At 44.5% G+C, this 14,973-nt stretch overlaps 1 protein-coding gene and 1 long non-coding RNA gene across 14 annotated transcripts in view; both read right to left on the reverse strand.

Moving 5' to 3' along the window:
• Window positions 1-423: 423 nt before the first annotated feature.
• LOC119169476 (uncharacterized) lies at window positions 424-2,477 on the reverse strand. The gene is made up of 2 exons (XR_012888749.1): window positions 1,935-2,477; window positions 424-523 (listed from the first exon to the last, which is right to left on the reverse strand). It is a non-coding gene; the product is annotated as an uncharacterized LOC119169476 (long non-coding RNA).
• A 1,933-nt stretch (window positions 2,478-4,410) lies between these two features.
• Window positions 4,411-14,973, reverse strand: part of LOC119169112 (uncharacterized) — a 64,223-nt gene continuing 53,660 nt past the window's right edge. For all 13 annotated transcript variants that reach the window (XR_012893635.1, XR_012893636.1, XM_075886408.1 and 10 more), the window contains one exon: window positions 4,411-11,675. Coding sequence is in view for 2 of the 13 variants with exons in the window: in XM_075886410.1 (XP_075742525.1) it covers window positions 11,640-11,675 (36 nt within the window). In the remaining 11 variants the exon portion in view is untranslated. The remainder of the gene's footprint in view (window positions 11,676-14,973) is intronic.

The raw sequence follows: 14,973 nt of genomic DNA on the forward strand, positions 1-14,973 counted from the left end.
CGTTGAATCCCGTGCGGTGGCGCTGCAAATAAATGCGCTTGCTGTCAAGTTTTTTTCTCCTTTACTTCATATCTCGCGTAATGTTTTGTAGCAATATGTAGAAACTGAAGGCATATTTAAAAAAAAAGCCAAACAATACAGTTGTACACGTGAAATTTAAAAAAAAATCTATGGTCACAGCGGTGATTCGAACCTGGGTCTTTTTAGTGGGATGCGAGCATTCTACCCCTCGACCACTTCGGCGGAGCTGCGCACGGCTCTTAAAACGACGACAGGTCACAGACTACCGATCGCAGCGCCACTAGCGGATTTGACCCCGTTTGGGCCTCACTTTTTGGATCTCGGTCCGGGCACTCCCCTTGTTCTAGTACACTCTAATTAGGCTAAAAGAAAAAAGCAAAGGAGAGCAACAAGGGACAAACGAAGTTTTTCCAGGTCAGATTTTATTGCAAACAGCATCTGGCCTTAATTTCTTCAAACCGTCCTGCCTTCTTTGCTGGATGCTTGTGTCCACGCAGTGGGCCTACAATAAAGCAATAAGGCGAGAAGTCATACACTGTGCCGACCATATACGAAGTTCACACACACTTTCTCTACAAGCACGAAATAAAAACCGAGTTCACGATATCAAATCATCTTTGTGGCTGGTTATGAAACAAAAGGATGACAAAAATAACGATTCAGCACCAATCTCCCATACGGAAAATTTGAGTTATCGGCCAACAGCCGACTTTCTTAGTGCACATATACTCCGCCGTTCAGGACCGAGAGACAAACAGAAGGGCGGACTGACATGAACAGTAAATCTGTAGCATTCTATATTATTAAAGCGAAATACTTTTTGCTATTGTTGAGCGATTTTCGGTGTGATTCCGCGTGTCATTCGAGGGAAGAACGAATACCCCATGCCAAGTCGCACAAAATTTAGTTCTGTTGCAACTGTGCAAGACTACAAGAGTCTACAGGGAACGTGTTCGCCGGCTCATCTATCTCTCCGAATGCCCTTCCTCAGCGACCAAAGTGAAAGTGCAGGAACGCGAAAATCTGCCAGCAAAAGAAGATACGAACGCGAGCGTCTGTTGGTGGTTTACGGGCCCGGCGTTTCCCGCGACGAATGCGGTGACGGCTTCGGAAACCGATGAAACGCTGATAGCGAATGTATGCAGGTCAATACGTTCGACTAGTTATAGGTCCGTTCGATTCACCTGCACCGGTCGGAACCAATTCACGGCTGTGCACGCGAAGTTCAGAAATTGTGCAGCGTGAGTTCAGCGGTGCAGGCACAGCACGACACCCGAAACGAATGACGATGTGCCGACAAGGTGCAGGCCTTATTTCTTTTCGCTTAATTTACACCGTTCAGCAAACACTGACCGATGGCAAATCGAACATGCGGACAGTTTATGAGGCGCAAACAACTTGGCAAAACACACCGCATTTGTAGAGGCGGGTACGGCGCCTAAGCCACCTACGTTCAAGTGCTGCGTCGTCTGCTCAGCTGCACGCGCGCCTGCACCAAGCCGGCACCGTCAGCGAAGGAGGTGCAGGAAAATCATGAACCGGTGCTGCACCTCTTCTGCACCTTTCGAAACGAATGGCAGGGTTCAGCGGTCGTCATTGCTGCACCGCTGAAACGAATGGCAAGGTGCAGCACCTCGTGAACTGGTTCACGTGGTGCAGGCGAATCGAACGGACCTCATATCATTCGATTGGTGAACCACGCTTCGACTACGTACGAGAATAAACAAACACTCGAATTTATCGGCTTTCGCTTGCATAACCCGGCGTAGCTGAACGAAGCCTGATTCATTTTTTTCTGTGCAAGTTGTCGTGTTTACTTTGCTCAAACTACCTTTCATCACATGAAAAAGTCAATAATTTCACGAAATATGCAGCGGTATACTCAATCCACTCGCAATACAACGGGTACTCACCTCAAAAACACGGGGAGAAATATTCTGCTCCAAGCAATCTCGTTTCACTTGTGTTATCCAGCGTTTCCGTTCCCTAGAGCAAGTCGGGAGGTGCGACAATCTCCAGTTGGCTTTGCATTGCGGCACGCAGTACCCTGTTATTGTGAATGCGCTTATTGTGAATGCGCTTAGCACGAGGATGGTGTCGTAGCGGAAGCTACGTCTACGGTGTAGTCAAACGCAGCTCATACTGCATCTTGCACACTTGCACCAACATTCAGCTGGTGCAGTGCCGCGGAGCAGGAATGCCTGGCCGCAAGAACCAACATGGCGCTTGTTGCCATGGAAAACGGGGCTGGCAACTTAGTGTTTTAACGGGCGGCGGCAAGTGGTGGGTCTTTTTCCTTCCTCCGTGGGTGGGTCAAAGGCTGAGACATAGCCTCCTATATTTTTTTGTGCCCGCGCATTAGCGCTAAATACATACGCGCCATCCGTCCCTTATAGTTTTGGCGCTCGCCGCCAGATGCCGCACCGATCCCATAATAACAGCAGACGACGCGGCCTATGCACGCTTGCGTTTATGACGGTCTAGAAACCGTCTACATTGCATTGGATTATGCGTATACGTTAAGAAGTGCGCACACACCAAATTTTTAACACAAGCACTGTATGCAGAATGCAATGTGAGCTTTGTTATTTGATTTCGCGCTCAAAGCTTGAGCACTTTTCGAGACAATGGTTTGACATGAAAATCTTTTGCCAAGTCGTGTTTGTCAGTCACACTCGTCGCGAAGTTCAGAAAAAGTGGGCGGAGAAACTTCACGAGCACAACCTCCAAAAGTTTTTTATGATGTCCCGGGGTCGAGCACTTGAGTTTGTCACGTTTCTGTAGTATTTGCGCGGCGTTGTCAACGGCAGCCTTCAGTGGCTGATTCATCTTTCTCGCTCTTGCGAGGAAAACTTCCGCGTAATTCTTTAGAGAATTTAGAACCATTACGAGCTCAGTTGACGGATACAGGAGTACACCTGGGTGGATATCTCCACATTCAATCAGAACATGCTCCGCCGTTTCCTTATCTTTCCCGCAGCATGTGCATTGTTCTTCTTCTTTACTGAATCTTGCTTTATAACTACGCGTTCTAAGGCAACCCGATCTCGCTTCAAACAGTAAAGCGCTTCCCCTTGAATTATCGTAAAATGCCTCCCTCCTTATTTCATTTTTGCCCTTTCGGTAGTTACTCAAAGCCGGTTTTTTCTCCATAGCTGCCATCCATTCTCTCGTTTTGCGCCTCGGCGCTCCGCCAGGAGCGCTCGCATCCCATAATAGCTCGGGGGACGGCGCTGAGGGACCGACCGCTCGGGCACAAAGTTATAGAGGAGGCTATGGCTGAGACCACCTTAAAACACAGAGACGCGCGCACATGAAGGCTCCCTACTGGCCACGCAATAAAAGGTTTGGCTCTTTGCGGCTGTACCGCGTTTTAAAAAAAGAGAACTGCGTTTTCGCTTAAAAGCAGAGCGCAGAACAACCGTATCACGGACAGCCGATTGTGTTCTGTCGCTGTGCTATGCTGCATATCGCAGATACCGCGGCAGTTTCGAAATGCTCATCGGCGTCGCCACCGCGTGCTATCGAGCGGTTGTGCGAGAGTTAGAAACTTTTGTGTACGTAGGCTAAAGGAAAGAAATGGCTTCGCGGTGGGCATTTCAGGAAATATTTTCAGTGGCACCGAGTTTCTTCCTTTGTTGGCGGCGATGGCACATGCCAGGGGATGCAAATTTGTAGCTGGTGGTTAGTGCGTAGTTACGCCGTCGTCCCTGGCAGGTATCAACGGTGTTTCACTTTAAATGTTGAGTTCAGCTTGCTTTTGAACTTTGAACGAATCTTCCAGGAGTGAGTGGATGTCTTTTGCACACGCTCTCAGTGATGGCCAGCATGCACAGCAACCCATTTTTAGGTGATGTTTGTGGAAGCAATGCTGATTGTTGGCCTAGTATTAAACAACCAATATCATTCACTGTCATACCCAGACACCTTGGCTATTGGCTGCGTCACTAAAAATGCTATGCCACAGCCTCACATACTTTGCACTTATAAATAAGTATAATAAATGAAACCTTGTATAATAAATGAAATACTAGTACCATTGTTTAAACAATGTCTTATAAATGCAAAAATATTGTCACACTACTTTCTTCCTGTATTGATAACTGGCCATTAACTGTGCGTGTCTCATCTCTATGGATTCGCGTCTTCGAAGTCTATTACCATCTTTATTATGCAGCTCACTTGAGTGCACTCATAAACTATTGATTTGGCAACCTTTGCATCAAAGGCAATTTCTAGTTTAGAGTGGTAGGTGTGCTAGGCAACAGGGACAGCTTATAGACTCATCCTAAGTGTGTCCAACTCGAAGCTATTATCCTACAACACATATGTTAAGATAGGTGATAGGCAAGTTTCTGGAGTCCAGTGCAGAGACAGACAATAAAAATGTTAATGTCTTTGAAGATTCATTCGTGTCTTCAAGTACCACACACAAAGAGTATGTGCACCTTTCTAGTTTCCACAATTTAGTCTATTATCAGAATGGTAAAGAAACAGTGAGACGCAAGAGTAAGCTTCTCGCAAGCTTATTCACAGAAAAGATATCATGCCAGCAAGTGAACATGATACTGCTAAAGGCGGCACAGAATTGTACACAGGCAAATAAAAAATGGGCTGCCGCTTTTTTATGGACAACTGATGCTATACAGCATGAGTGCACTCGTGCGTTGAAGAGGCATTAAAGCCGTGCACTTGTGCACTCCAGGGAGCATGTTTCTGAGGAACTTTGATGCTTCTTGAGGTGTAAATGCACACTGTCAGGTACACATAGAGTTGTTCAACTATAGGAAAATCATGTCAATCATATATTTGCTCTTTGCCTGAATTGGCAGTAACTAACTGTGTAGCTGTACCACAAAATTGTATGTATATACACTCATACTACCTCTATTTTCATGAAAGCATGCAGTTTCCCAACAGTGTGCATTCAAGCTTTTTTTTCATTGCTTCATGCTTACCATCACAGGCATTCCAAATTTTTGAACATGCAGTTTTAATAAAACGGATTTTCAGTGCTTAAGCTATTAATGCTAACAACCTTCTCTGGCATTGTTTGCCTGAATGACCACATTGCTTGAACAGCATCAAGAGCCAACAGACTCTTTAGAAAAAAGCGGTTCTGGTTGAACACCTTAAACAATGACACATGGTTCAACATGGTGATGCCTGAAAAAATCAGTCACAGCAAGATTTTCAATCGCACAACAAATTACACTAAAATAGTGCCATAAAAGGATGCACTTGATGCTTACATCCTGGGATCTCTTCGTTGCAACAGAAACATTTAAGCAAATCAAAATACAGCGAACTAATAAGAAAAAAGAAATCATCACAGTCTAAGGACATGTTTTCATTGCAATCACACAATCAATAGTTCATGACACAGTAAATGTGGAAAATCACTCTGCACATTCAATGCATGCATGTGCTCGTCAATCAGCTCTTGGAAAACTTTCACCTCCTACATTGACATCCGCATTGTGACTTAATATTTTTATTCGTCTCGACTAGATGTCGACTATTCGACTATTCGTCTCGACTCGACTCGTCTTCGACTAGATGCAAACATTCGAGAATTCTTCAGGAAGCTTTTGCATAGGCTGTACCCTTCTGCACACGATCTTGAGTGATCATCTGTTGCAACTAGAATGCACTAGAATGTGGTAGTGGGTCCACACAGGGCTCTGCGCTGAGGCATTTCTTTCTGAAAATCCAGGCAGTGCCCCTGTTGCTTTCACCTGAACGTTACCATGGCTACCGTTGATGTTTCCATAGTTATGATCACGCGCAGCAGCCGCCACCGGCAGCTGTGGCGTGGGCGTTGCATCTCAAGTGTATTCCACAGCACTGCAGCAGCATGCAGCAGCATTCGTGCAAAGCCATGCACAGTGTCGCACCATGTCTCTTGAATAATTCAACTAATAGAAGGCACTACATTAATTTCGCTGAACACCCTGCTTGTAGCTAATAGCAGCAGGGCTAGCTTCATCGCATTCGATTCTTTTTTTTTTTTTTGCACCAACAAAGTTGAAAGTAGCTAGCGAACAAATGGTAAAGAAAATCAACGCGCGAGCGGCGAAGCCTCAAGCAGACGATACTGCGCCGAGCAAACGACAGCCTCGGCGCTCTTTTAGTCCCAGGCATGCCCACGAGCGCTGCCGGCCACTGCTGCACCGGCCCAACACCAGATCACACGAAGACGACTGCAGTGCCACCGCAAATTTTCAAGTCTTTTTGCTTCACCCGCACTGCTTGCTATCCGCTCGAGTGGACCCACTTTCCCATTCTAGTACACTCTACCGCAACTGTGATTAGTGATAGCTTATGCGCCTGTGACTTGAGCTTCCAAATAGTCACCCTATATGACTACAAAATAAATATGACATGTCAGCTAACCGCATCAGCAATAACAAAAAGCATATGAATACCTAAAAGCAACATATTTCATATGCACTCTCTACAAAACACTGTCATAATTATGAAAACGACAGTAAACAATCTTCCGGTTCAATATTTCTCATAGAGAAATAACCGAGCACTTGTACAATGTGAACATGCTGCCACAAGAACTTAGCTGTATTGAACGAGCTGGGTTGGCTGATTTCTCACTCGTCCTTCCCACCCTTTCTCATGGCGGTCCTCATCACGTCAGCATTGGGGTGCAGCCAGCAAATGAGCACGTGTGCAGCGGTGTTAAAGCAGCGCTCTGATGAGGTGGTAGGCTATCTTCCTCTAGTGATAAAGTAGCAAGACACCTCTTGAAAGCTTTCGTTCTGGCCGGTAGTCTACGAAATGGCACGCTAGAAAATGAAAATAATGCAAAGGACTAATCGGCAGGCTCAGTCACAGCGCATACGAGGAGGATTGCTCAGGCATAAGAAAGAGGCGTGAGAATTGTTTTTCGAAATGGACAGCTCGCATGGTGCGCAGCTCTGTAGTATTTGCAAATTGTGATCACCATGGTCTACTGTACAAATCAGCAAGCTCATTTGGAGGTTTTACAGAAAAAAGTCGGAGCCTGTTTCACTGGCCCTTTAAGATTCATGAAGACATGTCTCTACATATATTTTTTACACATTGCACTGTCAGCCTACGCGAAATACAACCACATTCCATCGATGCACAAATAATATTTACTGCAGTCGAACCCATGTAAAAGACGCTGATGTAAGAGACCAATGGGTATAAGAGACACCAGTGTGCCCACAGTAAAATACGGGTTGATAAGAAAATGCATACAAAGTACTCTCCTCATACAAAAGACAAGAATTGCAACCCGAAGCATGCCTCTTATAAAGCAGTTTAACTGTATATGACTTCCTGTGTGACAGATAAGATCTTTCTTTTTAAAGGGCCACTCATCAGGTCTGACAATTTTGAGCTGACAAGCGCAATGCTTGAATGAGGTGTTCATGATCATGTATGCCAAAATTTGCAATGCTGAGCGCCACGTAAATGGGCCAAAATTCAAGATGAACACTACTCCCTCTTTCTCTCGCGGGTGAGCGCCCAGAGAATAAGGGCATGACGTGCGCATATGAATAGCCCTACGTACACGGCAATGCAGTGACGTTGGTGCTCTATGTAGACGACTATGCTCTGACGTTGCCAACAGTGGCATGTGACATGGCGAAAATTATTTAACACAACATGCGTAGTTTATGTATTTGTTGCTTGAAGAGATTAATGAATTTCTGGATAATTAATGAGACGCAATAAAGCAATGTGAGCGTTTTTTTTCATTTTTTTTCTCATGAATTGCAACGAGATGCAGGGCTAATGCGCCGGTGTTTTACATGCATTTGTGTCCCCGCGATTCGGCGGTCAGCGCATCAAGCAGACGACAGCCATAGAACGCTCCTAGGTATTCCCGCACTCATTGTGCTCATCTATTCTACCGCGTTTAATGCGGCGTTTCTAAACCATCCCACAGAAACAGGCAGTAGACCTCAAAAGAACGCTGGTAAAAAAAAAATTATGCTTGCGTGCGCGGGGGTTGGGCTTGTTCGGGAACGTCGTGCACACGTAACCTCTATGTTGGATGCTGCAGCGGGTAGGAAAGAGATTTAGCTTGCGAAGGCTTCGCGGAGGAGTGGCAAGCGTTTCGATCTTGCCTCCTCTCAGTCTCATTTTGCACCACTTCAAAAAAGAAGTTTTCTCAGCTCCTAATGAACCGATTAACAAAAATTTCGTGGAAAAATGTTTCTCATCGAACACCCAACAACTCCCACGGTCTAACTAAAATTTGATGTGGGGCGTGGTGAGTGGCCCTTTAATGTGGGTTACTTCATAAGTAGACATTACTATAATTTGCAATGACTTGCATTTATTCATTCAATTAAAATCTCATTACTAATTAGTGAATTTATCACCTTGAATTTGATAGTGCATAAAAGCCACACAGTAATTAAGCGACATTTATTTAATACATATCTTCAACTGGCTTAGAGTGCTCAGCATGTACGAGGCCCCGTGCACCAGCCTTTCAATTAAATCAAAATGGCAATTAAAGAGAACCATGCCAGACATGAAGCCAGAATTACACAGTGTGTCTGCCGTTTTGGTCCAAAAATCTTTTGACAGTGTTTTGCTATCAGTGAAAAATGATCCTGAAGCATAAGTTGAAAATACCTGACCATATCTTGGCTGCAGGAAGAAATGAAAAAAAAAACTATTGTACTGAAAGAACTACCCTCATCTGCCAGTTTGTCTAAGCAAAAATGATTCAATCACTTCAGCTCACCCAAACAGATGAAACTGTGGCATTATGAAAAAGTTTGACGTAGCGACATACGGACTTGAGAAGGCACCTATGGACACGAAACAGCGCTACGTGTGTGTTGACCATATGTACCTTCTCATGTGTCGCTTCGCACTGCATCAATACTTTTCAAATGCATCACCCACATTGCAACTCTTGCGGCATTATGCCCCGACTTCCTGAGTCACAACGAATTGAGATGTTCTAATGCATTTACCCCTGTACAACCAAACTATAAGATTAGATGCTCTTAAAATTGTGTAGCCAAGTTCACTAGCGGGCAAAAAGTGGTGCTATTTAAATCAAATACCATGTCAAGTGACTCATACTGAGAAACCTGTAGACAAACCTGTAGCTCTGTTGATTGATGGATGAGTATACTGAGGCAGTAGTTGAAATTATGTAGAACTTCAATCATCTGCATATGCCCTGCGATTATTGACTTCATGGAAATAGATACCTCATGTTAGTAATCTTAACTTACCAAATGAAAACTGAATGACAGAAGTATACATTTAAGGGGTCGTTTTTTTTTTTTTGCTAGACACAAGAAAACAATCATTCCAAGGAAAGTAAGGGCATGGTTGTTTTTTACATTGACTTTTGATTGACTTTTCTTAGCATATGATTGTCCGTTAGATCTCATTATTAAATGAAAACTCCTGTTTCAAATAATTGAAAATAAGATTTTTAAAGCTCCTACAAAAAGTAATTATCTTTTACTGCTAAGAATTCAGCACCTTTTCTTGCTTTGCAAAATCTGGAGAATGTGCAGTATGCACAGGCAGCAAAAGCTGTTGCACAAGACCCATTTCTCCTATGAAAGCTCTTCAGCATTCAGCTTTGAATAGATGGCTTCACAGCAGGACTTGAGTGTAAAGAAACATAAGCAGTCACGGTGCAAAGATCACTTCAATGAAAAAAAATAATTGCAGTTGATTAGATTCAACAGAGGTCAATTTCACTGGTTCAAGGTTTAGTATGCTTTTTTCACAGGATTTCTATCTTATGCCACAGCCATAACATTTCTTCAAAAGGCAGTCAAGGAGCAAGCTCCCGTTGCGAATATTTTTGTTCTTTGGTACCATCTATTTCTCATGCACTGCCAAAAGTGTGGATGCAGTAGGTTGACTTGGATACATTTATCGATTTCACTGTGTATATATTATGAACATCTGGGCAAATCTGTTTTGGTCAGCTTTGCAACAACAAAGATTTACCACTAAATCTGTTTAGTTTGTGCACCCAAACATCACTGGTAGGCACTTAATGTGCTATGATTCAGAAGTGTTGAACCCAACAGAGACGTAACGAAAAAGGTAGGCACTAACCTGCCTGTCTTTCTATGGCATCTGTGCCATTTTTCTTTTTCTTTGTAGCGGACTAATACCGGCTAAGTTACACGATTTAGCATTAACCCAGACTATAAGTGGTGGAAGTTTTACTTATAAATTACACGTTAGTGATCCCAGTCTGCCCTATTGATGATACTTTGCTTCAAAGTGTCCTGTTGACCTGCAAGAAATAACTGCTTTGTAATGACATCAGTAAACGCACAAGACACAAGCCAGTTACTTTGTCCTAGCAGTTATAGTAGTACTTAAAAAGTAAGTACTGCCGCCAATGAGAAGAGCACAATTGTCATGCACAGCACACGACATAATAGCAGAGCTTTCTTGTCCGGCAAGTCAGTTGGCTGAAGTTTAAATGGCTGGGCTATGTATCATCCGGGCACGGCCAGGGGAGGGGAATGACATACAGGAAAGTCTGTCTCAAAAGTTCTTGGAATTTTCATTTCACTAATAACTGTTCAGTTTACACTTTTTTCATACCTTTTCAAAAAAACTCTCACCCTGGTTTAATGCACTAATGTTTCACGTAACCAATGACAGGCTCCTTCAGCGTGTTCTTTTACCCTATCCAGCATCTCATGAAGAGTTTATTTGATTATTGGGGACAAGAATTGTCTGGTGGTACCATGTAGAGGCTTTACAGTGGCTGTAGCAGTGCTGCCATTTTGGGCTGCAACTTGACGACCATCAGTGCAGCATCTCACTTATCAAGACTATTGGCACCATTTTTGCACCAACTTTGGTCATTATAAGATTCTTCGTCAAAATACGTTGAACGATTGTTTAGGATACTCCACACTCCTCTGTAATCAACTGAACACTGAATCGTCGATCCTTGTCTAAAACTTGATGTAGTTTTTGTGCCGAGTCGCCCATTTGTGATTTCAATGAACGTCCAGACTGGTCATCGTCGTTTCACACCTTCCTGGAACCACATCAAAGCCGGGCTTTGTTTCACTGTCTTGTCACCTTTCTGAAGCACTTTTAGCTACTCTGCCCTGTTTTGATCTTAGTTTCACACAAAACCTAATTGCATAATACAGCTCGAAAAACTCATCCATTTTATTTCTCTCGACGATGGTGCATTAGTACCTTTGTACAATGGCATGACCTGCCTCAACAACTGCCCACAGGCAAATGAAACTGGACTCATATTGAAGATAACTCCCCCCCTCTCTTAAGTGCTGCCCCAACAGGCAGTGCTACAAAAAAGGAACTTTTAGACAGACCCTGTATACAAATTCCAAGTTAAAAAAAATAATTGCATGGCAAGATCCTTTTGGTTGCAGCCTGCATGTGTGCTAATATCATTAATTCAATTTCTAGAAAAAGAAAGTGTCCACTCTTCATTTGGCAGTATGTACCAAATTCATGACCCTGTAGTGCCACCATAACATGTCTTGCATGCCTAGTCAATAGACAGCCCCAATGGCGCATCTTGAGAAGTAACTTGAAGGCACTTGCTGCTGCAGTTGTCTGTTGCTGGACACCACTGTGCAGCAGACTCACAGCCCATGAAGCTTTGTCAGCCGCTCGTGAACCTGCGAGGAGGAACCCGGAAATGCAACACACCTGCATGCTCTTTCTCTCAAAACTGCACCCACGGCAGGCAGCCATAAGCAAAGATACATCATTAGTTCCAGGATGCGTGTAAATTAATCTTTTAGCCAACTTGGTGCCAGTGTCTATTCAAAATGCACACCGTTCAGAGATTGATGTGTGGCATTAAATCTTACAGTATGCTCAATCACTAGAGATACTTAACTGTATCATGCCAGAGGCTCTGATTAAGTGTCAAAATTGTACCGATATAATGTGAATTGAAGATCTTGGAAACGAAAGTACTATTTAGAGTCGGGTACAGCACACTTGTATTTCACTCTCTTGCAAAAGCATAGTGGCTTAGATTTACACGAAACTTGTAGTGACTGGTTGTTCTGGTTCCTTTTGACAGACTAGTGCCCCGCATAAGCATTGTTTCGTTATCTATATGCTATTAGAGGTCCTTCAATTTGAATGGTGCTCATTGTAGTGTTCCCTTTAGTGGTAGACGATACTGTACATGCATGCATTACTTAACCCTAAATTGCCATGTTTCAATTTGTGAGCAATGCACATATTCGTGGCGTTATTAAACCAGTGCAATACAGTCTATCCCGGATATATCGAACTCCAAAAAAATCTCAAAATAGTTTGCATATCGATAAATCCAAATACGAAATATGCGTATTTAGGGCCTACATTAAAGAATTTCGGGCCTCGGAAATTGTCACAAGTGCCAACATAAAGATTTGTTCACAGTATAATTAAGAACAAGGCGTGAACTGCAAGTTACTGCACTCTATTTCGCATAAAAATAGCCCGTAAACTTGTCTTGCTTCTTGCCATCCATCAAGTTCCAGTCATCCTTAATATCACTGAATCTGTTCAAATAAGTGAATTCAGCTCATTAGGCCACAACAGCGTCGGTTGATGCAGAACGCCAATGCAAGCTTTGTAGCGCGGCAAAAGATTGATTAGTGGCAGCAGCGAGAGTGTTTGCATATTTATAACTACAGGGGTACACTTCCGGGGCACCGACAATGGCAGCCATGATTTCAGCATCGATACAGTCAGAAACAGCTACATCGTCACCTGCACCAATGGAGTTGCTCACTTTCAGAGATGATGCCCAGAAATGCTTATAAGTACCAGATATCATTGAAGAACTGCACGCCATTTTCAGCGTTCATGATGCACTTGAAGTTGTCCCCTGGCCCGCAAGAACGGTTCACAATGGTGCATTACCTAATGTCGCTGCAAGCGTCAGTCATTATTTTTATCATTACGAGTGGTTGAACGTTCACTTCACCTCCCAAAAGAGGATTCACGAGGTTGTACATATCGAAGGAAAGGCCATGCTTTGCAGGCATGCATGCCAATGTGCATCAAAAAACAAGGAAGGGAATGTGAATGTGCACATTGCAACGAGATTGCTGAGTCATTTTGCATTATTATTTTGGTGTCTTTGGCAATCGGTCTTCTTGAAAAACCCTATGCTCACGCATTGAGCTCTGCAGATCATTCATCCAACATACCAGCGCACTAGCAAATACTACTCAATGCACCAGATTGGCACGATAGGATAACATCGCCTTTTCGTCACCTGCGTGCAGAAATAGATGGGAACTTGTTAGAACACAGCCAAAAATTGAACAATAGTATGTGAAGAATAAAACGCATCGTTGGCAAGTAGCATCGCCCCTTTTCGAAAAAGAGCCATTCTGGCGACCTAAGAGTCTGGAGGCCGAGGGCTATTGTATGGCTTAAGGCCGGCGACGTGGACGATGTCACGTCCACGCCGGCGCATGTCGTCGGATGTGGAAAGTGGCTCAATGAGAAAATTCACCCGCGAGGTTTGCTCCAAACGCGGTAAGGGCTCTCGTACTTTGGGACAAGTTTTGAGGAAAGGCCGGGGGTTTGGTAAGGAACAGCCAGCCATACAAGTGATCCCGGAGAACAGCTGTGGCTTCTTGAAAAGTCGGCATTGTTTTCTTTCTGGTGCTGCAGTTCTTTTGACAAAAGGTGCGTGCGAGTTCACGGCACTCTTCCACTTTTCGGCAGCTTCAGACACAGATGGGCATTTGGATGCATCAAGACGGTATGAAAGGAGATAGTCGATGGTGTGGGAAGGTTTGCGTACATAAAGAAGAAAGGTGAAAATCCAGTGGTAGACTGTGCCACGGTGTTGTATGCGAACATGATGAATGGAAGAGTGCGATCCCAGTTAGTATGATCAGATGTCAAAACATCGCGAGGATATCGCCGAGGGTGTGGTCAGATCTCTCCGTGAGCCCGTTAGTCTGTGGGTGGTACGCCGTGGTCTTGTGATGAATAAAATGGCATTCAGAAAGCAGAGCCTTGACGACTTCTGATAGGATGGCTCGACCTCGGTCACTTAGTAACTCTCGAGGTGCACTGTGTCGTAGTAAGAAGCGATGGAGGACGAAGGACGCTACATCTCGCGCGGTGGCACTTGGAAGGGCGGCGGTCTCAGCGTAGCATGTTAAATGGTCCACAGTGACTATCATCCGCGGATTTTCATCTGATGTTATCAGAAGGGCCATATTGTAGTAACCTTCTCTTCGAGTTCGTCTCGCTTTCAAGGATAGTCGTTGCTCCAAGATTGATCCAGTAATCCAACGTCTCAGCATTCACGGCAACAACGCCGCGCTCTTTATAGAGCCTCTGCACGTCTTTAGCGTGTTGCCTGATTCGTTCCGGTAGGTTTTTCGTCTCACCGATACACGAAGAAGGGCACTCGGCGCACGGGATGTCGTAAACGACCCGGGGGTCCTGTTCATTGTTGGCCGGTCCTTCGTGCGGGGGAGGAGGCGGCTCAGCGTACACGAAGTCGCGTGCATGATGCGAATCTCTTCTTTTTTGAAGATCAGCGCCAACATCTCGCTAGTTCCTTGGACGTATGGGACCGGAATGCGTTTCGGAGGGCTGACAATTAAAGCTGATTGGGATTTCCGTATCCTCTGTAGCTCTGCGCGGCGGGTGGCGGCCCAAATGAAGTTTTCGGGGTATCCATTTTTTGTAAGGTCCGCAATTAGGCGGGTCTCTTCTTTTATGCGCTCTGTGCCATTGGAGCATATGTTCTTAGCTCTCTGAAGTATTGTGGTCACAAACGAGGCCTTGTGACAGGCGGGATGGGAAGAGTCATGCTGAAGGTAGCGGCCGGTGTGCATTGGCTTCCTGTGAATAGAAACTCCAGGCCGTTGCGCTTTCTTGCCACCTGGACGCCGAGAAAGGGCAGGCAGCGGTCACTTTCACACTTGTCCGTGAATAAGCTGG

This window comes from Rhipicephalus microplus, chromosome 2 (genome assembly GCF_043290135.1).
Source record: "Rhipicephalus microplus isolate Deutch F79 chromosome 2, USDA_Rmic, whole genome shotgun sequence".
Classification (NCBI taxonomy): Eukaryota; Metazoa; Arthropoda; class Arachnida; order Ixodida; family Ixodidae; genus Rhipicephalus; species Rhipicephalus microplus.